The 13,982-nt window shown below is 25.6% G+C and overlaps 4 protein-coding genes across 4 annotated transcripts; 2 read left to right on the top strand and 2 right to left on the bottom strand.

Moving 5' to 3' along the window:
* Positions 1–422: 422 nt before the first annotated feature.
* PCHAS_0726100 (arsenical pump-driving ATPase, putative) lies at positions 423–1,565 on the bottom strand (the record flags this gene model as incomplete). Its single annotated transcript, XM_738755.1, has 1 exon — positions 423–1,565. One exon carries the CDS (start codon positions 1,563–1,565, stop codon positions 423–425), a length of 1,143 nt encoding a protein of 380 aa, XP_743848.1.
* A 687-nt stretch (positions 1,566–2,252) lies between these two features.
* On the top strand, positions 2,253–3,365 carry PCHAS_0726200 (conserved protein, unknown function; the record flags this gene model as incomplete). Its single annotated transcript, XM_738756.2, has 1 exon — positions 2,253–3,365. One exon carries the CDS (start codon positions 2,253–2,255, stop codon positions 3,363–3,365), a length of 1,113 nt encoding a protein of 370 aa, XP_743849.2.
* Positions 3,366–3,395: 30 nt separating this feature from the next.
* PCHAS_0726300 (conserved Plasmodium protein, unknown function) lies at positions 3,396–8,186 on the bottom strand (the record flags this gene model as incomplete). The annotated part of the gene is made up of 1 exon (XM_730212.2): positions 3,396–8,186. One exon carries the CDS (start codon positions 8,184–8,186, stop codon positions 3,396–3,398), a length of 4,791 nt encoding a protein of 1,596 aa, XP_735305.2.
* Positions 8,187–9,689: 1,503 nt separating this feature from the next.
* Positions 9,690–13,731, top strand: PCHAS_0726400 (cdc2-related protein kinase 3, putative; the record flags this gene model as incomplete). The annotated part of the gene is made up of 2 exons (XM_016797741.1): positions 9,690–12,351; positions 12,479–13,731. The coding sequence occupies 2 exons, from the start codon at positions 9,690–9,692 to the stop codon at positions 13,729–13,731; spliced, it is 3,915 nt and encodes a 1,304-aa protein (XP_016653666.1).
* Positions 13,732–13,982: the final 251 nt, after the last annotated feature.

Raw genomic sequence — 13,982 nt, forward strand, 5'->3', positions numbered from 1 at the left:
CATTTTTGTAATTACATACATGCATGCGTATATGTGTTATCATTTTTATCTGCAACTTTTACTTTCCATTTTTATTGGCCAGTTTTGTTGGCCATTTTTACTTTCCATTTTTAATCATTTGCCATTTTTGAAAAACGTTGTTTGCTTCATTAAAATGTATAACTATACATAATGCTATTAAAAAAATAATTTTTATAAATGCAAATAATTAAATGAAACATATGCATAGGATATAAACAGAAATAGAGACAAATATGCATGACTTAATTTTGTTAATTTTCAACTGAACAAATTAATGTATTTCAAAAATGTATGTTCCTATGCCAGGGGGTATAAAATTTTCATATATTTTTTTCACACCTTTTTAAAGATAAAACTATTTCACTATATATTTAATTAAAATAATGTTATAGGAAATAAAATTATTGGGGAGAGTAAATTGGTATGTCTTTAGATTGTAAAAGCATTTCAGAGAAGCTTGCAATTTTATCTAATCCTCGTATTTCACTTTTTAATTGAGGCATACAAACAATATGAAAATAATTTCCATATAAATTTTTAATTTGTGTTAAATATTTAGATTGTAATTTTCGTCTAGATATATAAACATCCTCTAATTCTTTAGCTTTTAAAATTAGACTACTGAATGAATCTTTTATATTAGTATCTTTAATTTGTTTTAACAATCCTTCACAACTTTCTATATTTGCATCTTGAGAAGTTAATGGGAAAACAACTTGATTTACGACAATGTTGTAACACGATATATTTTTTTTTGTAAGTTCCTGTATCAACCTTTCTGTTTCATATACACTTAAAAATTCTGGGATACATACACATACAAATGTTGTTTTTAAAGGGTTTTGAAAATTTTCTTGTATACTTATTGACATAGTATTTAAATGATTTATTTTATCATACATTCCTTCAAATTCCATTTCATTACTTGTTAAACTTTGTAACATATTTAAAGTACCTTTAAGTTTTTCTTTTAAATTAATTAAATATCCTAATGCTTTTTTTAATAAATCTGGAAATGCTAAAAGTCTTAGTGTATGCCCAGTAGGTGCTGTATCAAAAACGATGACAGAATATTTCATATTTCTTATGGATTGCATTAGTTCAGCAAAACATAATGCTTCATCAATACCTGGGAAGCTTTGTAACAATTCAGGTATGATGCTATTTAAAAAATCTGATTTATTTATTTTAAATGCAGTATCTTCAGAAAATGTTGTATCTATTTCCATACAATATAAATTATCAAATGAATTTATTAATGTAGGTTTATTTGTAAATTTTTGATTAAATGCATCACTTGTATTATGTGCAGGATCTGTTGATAATAATAAAACGGATTCTCTTTTTTTAGCTAGCTGAATTGCTATAGAGCAAGAGGTTGTAGTTTTTCCTACTCCACCCTTTCCTCCAACAAATATCCAATTTAATGACGTATTTTCAATCAACTTGTTTAAATTAGTTTCATAAAACTCATCGTCGCAAGAATCGCTATCTAGCGATAACGAACAAGATATCGATGATGCATCGGATCCAGCTTTACTCATTTTTCACATCCAGTTTTGTACTATTTACTTTTGTAAGGAATGAACTGTATAGTTCCCCAGTTTTTTAGCTATGCCTTTTTCTCAATAGTTTTTTTTTTTTTTTTTTTTTCGTAAAATATTTCTAACTTTGAGAATAACTTAAATCGCTTCGGAGAGTACAAAATATTTTTTTAACTTGAAAATATTTTTTTTATAATAAAAATTATATTCATTTTTCTAAAAAAATTAAATATATGCAATATATAGATACACATAAATTTATTTAAATAAAATTGGAACACGACAAAATAGATTTGGAGAAGCACCATATTTTTTGTCCGTGTATTATATGGGTATAGATATTATTTTTTTTTGTTTTTTTTTTTTTTAAATATTTTTTTATTACATATTTTAAAATAAAAAAAAATAATAATTATTTATATTATCAATTTTGGGGGTTAGTGGGAAGCAAAGTGAAGTATATATTTTGTAAAAGAACAGAAGGAAATATAAAATATTGTTTAAATTGTGAATAATTCCATTTTTAGGCACCTATATGCGAAAAGGTTAATAATCTACAATGATCAGTTACATGTATATGCCCTAGCTTTTACATATTCACAACTTAGTGTGTTAGTTCGGTTTGAAGTATGGCATTCCATATTCTCTTCCAAATTAGATGAAAGTTTTAAGCAGCCACAAGCACACATGATGAAATTTGGGCGTTTCATAAAGCAATGGGAATTCAATTACTTTTTAAAACCTAGATCTAATCATTTCAATTCAGGAAATTGCCAAATAAATGGAAAACAAAAGGAGATGAGCATTTTTAAAAAATTAATTTTGATAGGAGGAGGAGAATGGACAGAAGATAAGGAAACCGAAATGAAAGAGAAAAAAAAATATTCTTTAGAAAAAGATTGTGTAAAAAAATGGAATACCTTTTTAGAAGAAAATTATGAAAAAATAAAAACAGAATTAAATAAAAAAGAAAGACAAGCTAAAAATATGTACGAGCAATATTTATATGAATGTGTTAAAAATTATAATTATAATGATTTATTGATAGCAGATATTATTTATAAAAATAATCAAAAAATATTATGTATAGGGGAAGGTAATTTATCTTTTAGTGCGTTGTTACAAAAAAAACTTTTGAATTGTAATGTTGTTGCGTCGTCTATGGAACATGAAGATTTGCTAGAACAAAATTATGGGCAATTATTTATAAAAAATAAAAAAATATTAGAAACAAATGGTGGTATATATATACAAAATATTAATGTAGAAACTGTAGATAAACATTTTTTAAAAAATATGTTTGATATTATCATTTTTAATTTTCCATTTACATTACCATCAAAGGAGTTTGTAGAACAAAAATGGAATAAACAGCTAGCTAGCCAAAATGAAGAAAAAAAAAATAGCTATATTAAATATTATAAAAAAGCGGAATATTATTTAATGAATAAACTAATCTATTATTTATTTAAAAATTCTTATATTTTATTAAAAGAAGATGGATATTTACACTTACGAATAAATGATAAATATTTAACATGTAGTTTTCCAAATGATTTTAATATGCATTTTCAAGAAAAAATCGATTTCTACGATTCTTATTTCATTTATAAAAACATGAAATATGTTCCTTCAATGTATAATTATAATTTTTTTAATAATAAAGGCAAAACGAATGTTATGTTTACATCACATGGAAAAATTTTCAAAGGGTTTAAAATGGAATACACATCAACATTAGTTTTCAAAAAAATACGAAATGAAAAAAACAGAAAAAATTCAATTATTATAACAGATTAATAATTTATAGTAGCTAAAGAAAAGGAAGAATTATTTCTTTTTTATATTAAAGCCAGCTATTTTATTTGTATGTAAAATATCATAAATAACGGAAACAGATGAAAAATTGAATGGGCATTTAAAATGTACCATAAGTTGTTTATATTTCTTCGTTTTTTCTGTATATATTTTATTATATTTTTCAATTTTATTTTTCAAATTGTCTTTTAATTTGATTTCATTAAGAAAATTGTTATTATTACAATATCTACTTAATGTTTCGTCATTTGAATATAGATATAATTTTTTTTTTTTTTTTTTTTTTTTAACTGTCTTATTATAATTTGTGTTACATACTAACGGATTTATATAAAAAAATTTATTCCAATAAATTGCCATATCAACAGCAATTAATAAAATATTAATATCTTTTGATTTTATTAAAATAGAGGAATATAAAAATAGTTCCAATATTTTTGTTAAAATTTTTTCTTTTTTCTTGCTGTCTTTATCTTGAAAATAATTTAAACTATCATCACTTAAATTTATATCATTATTATATGTATCTTCTCTATTTGATAAAACAAATAATTCTTTATTATTTATAAAAAGTTTGTCATAATATTCATAAACAATATCTTCGATCTCTTCAATTTCAAATCCTCTATAAAAATAGTAGTCGTTATTTAGTTGCACCATTTGTTTGTTACTCCATTTTTTGTTTTCATTTTGTTCATAATATTGGGAATACAAATTTTGGGGTTTACAAAATAAGTATTTGTCTTCTATTTCTTTATAGTTTGTAGTTATGAATTTGTTTAGAACGTGTTTCGTAACATATTCCTTTATGATGTCGTTTGGGAAAGATGGATAGTTTGTTTTGTCAAACTTTGTAACACTATTATCTTCTTCACTATTTTGTAAAGTCTGATTGTATGGACTCCCACTTGTTTCCACATAATTGACATACGAATAGATTAAATGAATTTTGTTATACAAATTTTCAATGGAATATGTAGAATTTTTAAGCTTACACGTTTCGAACAACATCTTAAATTCTTTTTTTTTTAAATTTTTAATGGCACAGGATGCAACATAAAATGACCTATAAAAAACAGATTTTTTACAAGGGTAAGAAAATTTTACAAGGATATGATTTATATTATCTAGCAATGGTAAGTTGTATTCACTATCTATATTATAATTTGGATCTTCATATAAACAAATAGATATATCATTTCTTGTATTTAATTCGAGTAAGGCATATTTATCAAGCTTGTTCGCATTATAGATCGATACTGCTTTTAAACCGTGTGTGTACTTAAAAAAATAATTAATGTTTTTATATTTTTGAACCTTATTTTCATATATAGGACATAAATCACAGGAATAACATATCAATTCTACTATCCTTTTTACACAACAATTTGGTGGATATATAATAAAAATAATATTATTTATATCATCTGAATTATAGGATTCTGTTTTTTTTGCAAAATTTATTTTGGAGTTTTGCTTTTTTTGAGACTTTTTTGTAGTTTTCATTATTTTTTTATCACAATTTTTTATTCGTTCATTTTGGTTTATTAGGTTTGAATTCAAATTGTTTTCTTCGTTTTCATTTGGCTCTAAATTTGGAAATTTTTTTTTTAAAATTTTATATAAATATAATATTTCATTTTTATGTCCACATATTTCATATAAACTATTGGGTCTAAAAAAAACACTCCATAAGCTTGTAATTTTTTTTAGTTTTTCACATTTTTTTATATTTTGTTTAATATCTTTTTCACTTAAATTTGAAATATCATTCCTTTTTTTATCATCTATATCTGATTTATTATTTTCGTCATCCGAATTTATGTCATTGAAGTTGTAACATGGTGATATGTATCCATAGGAGGAATCACTTCTCGACTCTGATGTGTCATCATTGTATATGTTTGCTTCGTCTATACTATCTAATTGAATCGGTTCAATTTCTTCGTATAATTTGCCAGAGCTTATAACCGAATGCAAACTGTCTAGGTCTCGTTGGACAGTGTCTGGGATATGTATTAAGTCATGATGAATATACGTTTCGGAAAATATTTGGGTAAGCTTGTTTAAAAAAGAAAAATATTTAAGGGAATTATTTTGATCAATTTCATATTCATAAATGTGATAACAATTTTTTTGAAAGGAATATAAAAAATCGGATAAATTAAAATTGAACTGTTTACAATTTATATTATGTAAAAATAAAAAAAAATTATTTGCACATTTTTTTAATTTAAAAATAAGTAAATTTTTTTTGTCTAGCCTATCCAAATTAAACTTATTAATACGTATTAATAATAATTTTATAATGTTACAAAAATTATGAATTTTATTATTTAATAATTGTATAGAACAATTTTTAATATTCGTTTCATTTATTAGTTGTTTATATCTTTTTCCATTATCTTTGTTTATAGGAATAAATAAATTTTTATATTTATTAATGTTTATTTTAAAATGTGATAAAATTGTTTTTTCATTAAAGATATATCCATTAAATTTTTTAATTTTTTTAAGAAGCTCTGGATTTATACCATGTCCTATAAGTATGGCATTACATCGTCTTAAATTGTTGGACACACTATATCCATAATATTTTATTTTTTTACATAAAACGTAATTACTAAAAAATGTAAACCTCCCTATGATGAAAAATGTAAGAGGTTTATTGTATTCATCTTTTATCAAGGCAAACACACTTTTTTTCAAACCGTTTTCGTGTAAGTTATTTTTTTTATACTTCCCATTATCTAAATGTTTATAATCATTATATTCTTTGTCAAAATAGTGTTTATTTAAAGTTCTTAAAACTTTTATTTTTTTTTTTTCGTTTAATATATCTTTTACATTATCATTTAATTTTAAATCCTTTTTGATTGTTATTAACTTTTCTTCAATATTATTTGTTACTTCATAATAAGTATTAATAAATTTGTTGATATTATTTTGTTCAATTTGATTATCTTCTTGTATAATTTCTCTTCTTTTTATACTACTACTTTCATTTATATTTTTTATAAATGTTAAATTATCTTTAAAATTATCTGTAAAATTATGCTGGTCTACTTTATTTATGTCACTTACTATTCCTTGTGTGTATATTTTATAAGCACTATTCCTTGACATACTAGTTTGGCTTTCTTTCCCTACACTTACTTTGGTTGTTAAGTTTGTAGTTTTATTAAGTATTATACTTGAGCTTTTACAAAATACATTATTATCTGCCCATGAAATATTATTTTGCATTTCTTTATTTTCACTACTACTACTGCTTTCGTCTTTTTCAAACTTTTCAACCTTTTCAAACTTTTCGAACTTATTCTTTGGCGTCGTTTTGTCCATCATTAGATTTGTTTCAAAATCCATACCCCAACATGATCTTCTACTATTTAAATTGATAATATTATTTTTATTTTTTATATCAGTATTTGTAATACAGCTAGCTCTTGAATTTACATGACATTTCCTATGCTCATCATTGTGGATCCCTTTTTGAATGCTCGTATATTTTTTTTTAGACTCCAATTCTGCATCCGATTTAAACACACCACTATAATCTGTTTGATTATCACTATATATAGACAAATAAGTATTATATTCATTATTATTTTCTGTATCATCAAATAAATTATGCTTTGAAAATTTTTTACTTATTTTACTAGCTATTTCACAATTATTTTTTTCTGTTATATTTTCACCTGACATGTTAACCAAATAATTTTTATAATTATAATTTTCTCCATCAGAAATCGAATTTCTTTTATAGGAACATTTTCTTTCTCTTTCCCATTCATCTGATATATTACATTTATCTATACATATACCCAAAATGTTGTCAACACATTTTGAATTATTTTGATTTGTGTTTAAATTTTCTTTATAATTTTTTTTAGATCGAAAAATTGTAAAACTATTTTCTAAATCGGAATTAGTATCTGATGATACATTTTCGTCTACATTGACTTTAATTTTTATATCATCACCAAAAAGTGTTATAACAGAATTTTTTTTTCCCTTACTTTTTTCACCGCTCCACATTTCGGCTTTATTTATATCGTCATTTTTACCTTGCCTGTTCATATTATTTATGTTGAACAAGCCTGGTGCCATTTTCTCGAAATTTTCAAAATAATTTTTTTTCGCTTTTTCTTCACTTTCTTTTTCTTTTAAGCATTTTTGGTTGTGTAATAAATTTTTTCGTTTTCTCCCACGCTTTTTGGGATTATCATTTTTTTTATTTTCCGAAATCATTTGATTTAATTTCGCGTCTTTTAGTAATATTCTTTCCTGATCATCAAGAATTCCAAATTTTTGTTTTTTGTTTTTTTTTTTTAAGATAAATCCATTACTATTTGTCCTTTTTATACCATTAAATAAAATTGATTTTAGTTGTGTATTTTTTTCATCATTTTCTTGTGTGTTATAAGTAGTGTGTATGGTGCCCATATATTGTGATTGACGTGGTGAGCTAGGCTCTGTTTTGTTCGTATCATTGGATAGTAAGCGGTATTGTGTGCTCGTTTCATTTTCATAGTGTGGCTTGTTTATATTATTTATCGTCTGATTGGTATGTAACAAAAGGTTAGTATTAAATTCGTCATGATTTTTTTTGAGAATTGTTTCTTTTTTATCATTAGCTGTTTCTAATTTACACGTTTCAGACGGTTTGTCATGATTGGCTTGTATTTTATATTCTTCAGAAAACTCTATAGTTTCTGCATTTTTTATATTACATTTTTTTATTTTAAAGAAATTTGTTATTTTGTTTGATTCCTCTTCCTTATTCCCTTTCTTTTTGTTCATATTTTTTTTTTCATATCTTGTTCATATTTTTTTTTTTTCATATTTAGCTGTTTGGTAATTTAATACCTTTATCGCAAATTCATCAGCTTTTAAGCCTTATAAATAATCGTATTTATATTTAAGTAATTTTTTTTAGTTAAACAAAAAAAAATAATAATGCTAATTAATAAATAAAATAATATATTATCCTTTACATTTTTGATAAATAAATAAAAAATTAAAATGTGTATACACATTAATATATGCTGGATTATGCATACATATTCTCAAAATTTTTATCAAGGAGAAAAAGAGAAAAAAAAAAAAAACAAATACACTTATAAAATATAAATACTAAAAAAAAAGAAAAGAAAGAGCTTTAGAAAGAAATGTGTAACATCTGTACATACGCATAAGCATGTGTATGTTTTTTTTTGTCATTATAATGTAATATATTCATATGTTGGTGAATATATATGCTTATTTTTAAGACAATTTTAAAAAATAGGAAATAATTAGAATTTACTAAATATGCGAAATATTCACTGGATGGACAAAATAAATAAGGAAAGAATATTTGGGTTGGATTGAAAGTAAGTTCGTTTTTTTTTCCTTTTTCTTTCGTTTTTCTTTTCCTTTTTCTTTTCCTTTTCTTTCCCTTTTCATGTGTATATGGCCAAAATGTACGGCAAAAAATTTTCAAGACAAATTGATTATGAATATAGCATACCTAATTATTTACATTTCCACAATTTTATTATTTTACAAAATAAGTTTGTTTATTGTTTCTTTTATTTTTCATAGATAAAAAAAGAATAAATAAAATTTTTTTTTAAGAATATTTGTTATAGTATGACCTATCGCAAAGTTATTTTTATATGTTCCCAGTAGTTCACACATTATGTTTATTTATTTACAAAGAATTTACAAAGAATTGGCAAAGGTGGGGAATGCATATAATTATAAGAGAGAAATAACAACGCAATTTGACTACAAAATGTGAATATTTTGTTTCATCAAGTTAGTTTACATATTTTTTATTTTCCCTTTTGTATAGCTAAACAATACGAAAATTGCTACTACATGCATTTGCTGAAATTCCCAAGTTGATTACATTATATCTATGTTATTATTTAAAAAAAAACAAGGATAATAATTATACAATTTTGTGTTTATTTTTTAAAATTATTTTAAATGGCTACAAAAAATTTTGAAAAATATTTCGACATAATAAGCATATGTAAGAACATAGGCTATCCAAATTAAGTTTCCGTTTTGTTTGCATTCAAAATAAAGAGATAAAAAAATATTTTTAAGCTCACATAATTGTACTTGCTAACTGTTTAGTCAAGCACAAATCAGTGAATAAAAAAATAAAATCAAGATTTTGTAAAAATAAGAAATAAAAGGAAAAAGATTCATGGGATAGTTTAATACATATTTAGTTAGGAATGAAAAAATGAGTGTGGTGAATTTTCCACATAACTTTTTTTCTCTTTGTTTTTTTTTGTTGAAAAAAATAACATGATGAATGAATTTGAAGAAAACGAAGATGAATTTTTTCTGAATATTTTCAGAGGAGGACCAGGAAAACATTTTTGTTCGAAAACTGAAAATTTTTTTTTAGAAACAAATACGCTTGAAAATAATATACAAAATGAACTTTTAAAAAATATAGAGAACCCATGTTTTTTATCAAAACTTTCTGAATTAAAAAATAAGTTGTTATATGATTTTTGTGTTACAAAAAAAGAAGAAATTCAAAATAAAATTTGGAATCATATTGACGATGTTGTTAATAATTTAAGTGATGAAGATGCTTTAAACGTGTATGAAAGTTTAAATAAATCTCAAAAAACAAATGATGATAATCCTTTTTTGGGATACATAAATATACACAGTAATAATACAACAAGTAAGCATGGAGTTGTTGCAAACAGTTTAGTAAGGGACAGTGATAAGGTTGGAAAAACGAATAATATGAAATCGTATTTACCTCAGAATGTAGACCTAGAGGAAATATTATGGAATAAAATTAATGTAAATAAATATAATAATATAGATAAAATAAATAAAAATATAAATATGTTATGGGATATATACATAAATTATAATCTTTTAAATTTAAATAAATGTAAAAATAAAAAAATTGTAAGAGATATATTAACAAGTTTAATAAAAAAAGATAACCAGTTAATGAACATGATATCAGGGAATAATAAAATTAGCTTGGCTAATATTCTAAATATATATAAAAGAGAGAAGACAAAAAATAATCAAATAAATAGCCCAACATTACGCAGTGAAACAGAGGTACAAAGTGAAAATCAGGAAGCTGGTCAAAATGAAGATCACCCTGATTTATTTTCTAACCTAAACTCTGGTCCAACTGTTGATCAAGGTATAAATTATCAAAATGAAACACAAACCGATTTAAATAAAGAAGAAAATGTAAATTCAAAAATAAACGAATCTAATAATGCGTCTGAAAAGGATGGAATTAATAAAGATGTTTCATCTGAAAAAGACGAACATGAACAAATAAATGATAATCCAAATTTATGTGAAGGAAAAGAAAATGGAGGGAATAAAAATTTGACTTCCTTTTTTTCTTCAATGGATGATTCAAATGCAATTTTAAAAATAAAAAAAGATATTATAAAAAAAGTTAAATTAAAATCAATGAAAAATGAAATAAAAGATGAAAATAATTTAATACATGAATTATTATTATATTCTATAAAAGGAGAAATACAAATGAAAGTAAAAAATATTGTTAAAGTTCATCAGGTAGGTCAAGGTGCATATGGTGATGTATGGATGGCTGAAGATATAGAAAATAATAAAAGAATTGCTTTAAAGAAATTAAAATTAAATGGAAGTAAAGAAGGGTTAGCTAAAACTTATATAAGAGAAATATCTATACTTAATTCTTTACAACATAAAAATGTTGTTGAACTTATTGGTGTCATTCGTACGAATATTATACCTGAAGAAGTCAAATCAAATGATGCACTACACAATTTTGAAAAAAGCAACCGCCTTTTAAACGTAAAAGATAACCCCAGAGATTCGGATGAAAGTAGCGAAAGTTGCAGTAGCTCCGAAGCGTCTGACAATTCTGAAACGTCTGATAGTTCGGGCAGTTCGGACAGTTCGGATAGCTCTGGTGGTAGCAACTCTCGATCGCGCACGAAGGATTTGTTGGAAAGGAAGACAAATCAGTGCGCTTCTATATGGATGGTTTTTGAGTATGTGCCATTTGATTTGTCTGGGTATAGTGAATTATTACGGGAAGAAAGACAACAAAAAGATCGATATAAAAATATGAATTTATTTACAATAGGTGAAGTAAAAAATATAATGCTCCAACTATTTCAAGCATTAGAATATTGTCATAAAAATAATGTAATACATAGAGATATAAAAATAGCCAATTTATTAATGGATGCAAATGGTATATTGAAGCTAGCTGATTTTGGGTTAGCTAGATATCATATAGATAGTTTGGCATCTAACATGACAAATAGAGTTATTACTTTATGGTATAGACCCCCTGAATTATTATTAGGTTCAGAGAATTATTCATCTAGTGTAGATATGTGGAGTTGTGGATGTGTATTAGCAGAGTTATTAACAAGTAATCCTCTATTTACTGCAGACAATGAATCAGATATTCTAAAAGTTATAGTAAATAAAATAGGGTTACCTAATAATAATGATTATAAGTTTTTGAAAAGATTGCCATTATGGAATAAAGTACAATTTAATCCAATACATCCAAGTAATATAAATAATCTAAATCAAACTAAAAAAATAGAAACAGAAAATATTATAAAAAATTTACATGGAGTTGGAGAATTAGGATTAGATTTATTCAAAAGACTTTTAAAATGGGATCCTTTAGAAAGAATATCAGCACATGATGCTTTAAATCATCCATGGTTTAAAACTCATCCTTTACCTGAACCCATTCAACAAAGATGCAACATTAAAGCTGCTCATAGCTTTATGACAAAAAGTTATAAAAAACGAGATGCTCCAAAAATGAATTTAAAAAAAAAAATACAAGAAAATTTTAGATTCTTAAATGTTGGAAAGTACAGAAAAATATATTTTATGAACAAGCATACGGACAAAATTCCTCAACCGTTGACTTCCCAAATGGTCCACTCCCTCCCACCAGGTACGTCGCTCATCGGGCTGGAAATGCCATAAACATGTCATACTATTTTTTGAATTTTTTGAATTTTTTGAATTTTTCGAATTTTTTGCACCCCTTTAACGAATCCAACTATTTTTTCACTTCGCAGATAACGACCCTCAGGGAATACAAAACAGACACACTGCCAACGAAATCGAACTTAAGATTGGAAAGGAAAACAAAATAAATGAAAAACAGAAATTAGATAATATAACTCGAGTACACGAAAATAGTCAAACAGATCAAGTAGATGCTAAAATATTATCTAATTATGTAGACAATTTTGAAAATAAAAACATTAAAAAAGAAAATAATATTCCAGATACAGAAATAATTAGTAAAGAAGATGGGTATACATCTAAAAAATATGACAAAGGTTCACAAAATGGATATGAAAATAAGTATGAAAATAGATATAAAAATGCAGATAAACAAAGTAAATATATGAACAAATATCAAACTGATAATAAGAAATACTATGATGACTTAGAAAAGAGAAAACCATCTGACGAATATCGAACTGGTTACGATTCGAATAGCCAGTGGGGAAAAGGAAGTTACATTTCCAAGGACCGACGAAGTAGAGAAAGACGAAGTAGGGACAGACGAAGCAGAGAAAGACAAAGTAGAGACAGACGAAGCAGAGAAAGACAAAGTAGAGACAGACGAAGCAGAGAAAGACAAAGTAGAGACAGACGAAGCAGAGAAAGACGAAGTAGAGACAGATGGAGTAGGGACAGACGAAGTAGAGACAGATGGAGTCGAGACCGACGAAGCCGAGATCGATGGAGCAGGGACAGGCGAAGTAGGGATAGGTGGAGTCGGGACAGCCGGAGCAGGGAAAGGAACTGGTACCGAAAGGAATATTGGAAGAGAGACGAACACAAGAGGGATTACAGAGATAGAGACCGAGATAGATATCGAGGACGGTATGACGAACGGTATGACGGAAGATACGACGATCGGTATGGTGGCCGGTATGACAGACATTATGACAGATATGACGACAGATATGATGACAGGTATGATGACAGATATGACGACAGATATGATGACAGACGTGACGACAGATATGACGAGAGACGTGACGAGAGACGTGATGACCGACGACGAAGTGGGAATAGGGAGAAAGATAGAGGACGAGGGAAAAAGAGAGAGTATGAAAGAGACGATGAAATGAATAAATCGGAAGAATTCAAAAAAGAAAGGAAAGGAGAAAAGGATATTGACAAACGAAGTAGTGGTAAAGAAAAAAAAAGAAATGCAGAAAAATCAAATAATATAAATGAAAATAAAGAAAAAGATGAAAAGAAAAAAAAACAAAAAATAGATTCAGAAAATGTTAAAGATGAAAAAAAATAAACTAATAAGCACCAACCATTTTGTAAAACATTTGCTATACTAATTGATAATGTTACTTTTTTTTTGTCTACATTTCTCAACCCATTTTAGTAGCATCCTTTAAGGGACTCATAAAGATGATGCGAAGAAATCGGGTGACCCATCATTGTGGCACTGCTCAGTGCCTACACTTACTATTTCACATTAATTTTCACATTAATTTTTATGCTATTTCATGTTAATTTTCATGCCATTTCGTGTTCCATTTGTTT

The sequence above is a fragment of the Plasmodium chabaudi genome (genome assembly GCF_900002335.3).
Source record: "Plasmodium chabaudi chabaudi strain AS genome assembly, chromosome: 7".
Classification (NCBI taxonomy): Eukaryota; Apicomplexa; class Aconoidasida; order Haemosporida; family Plasmodiidae; genus Plasmodium; species Plasmodium chabaudi.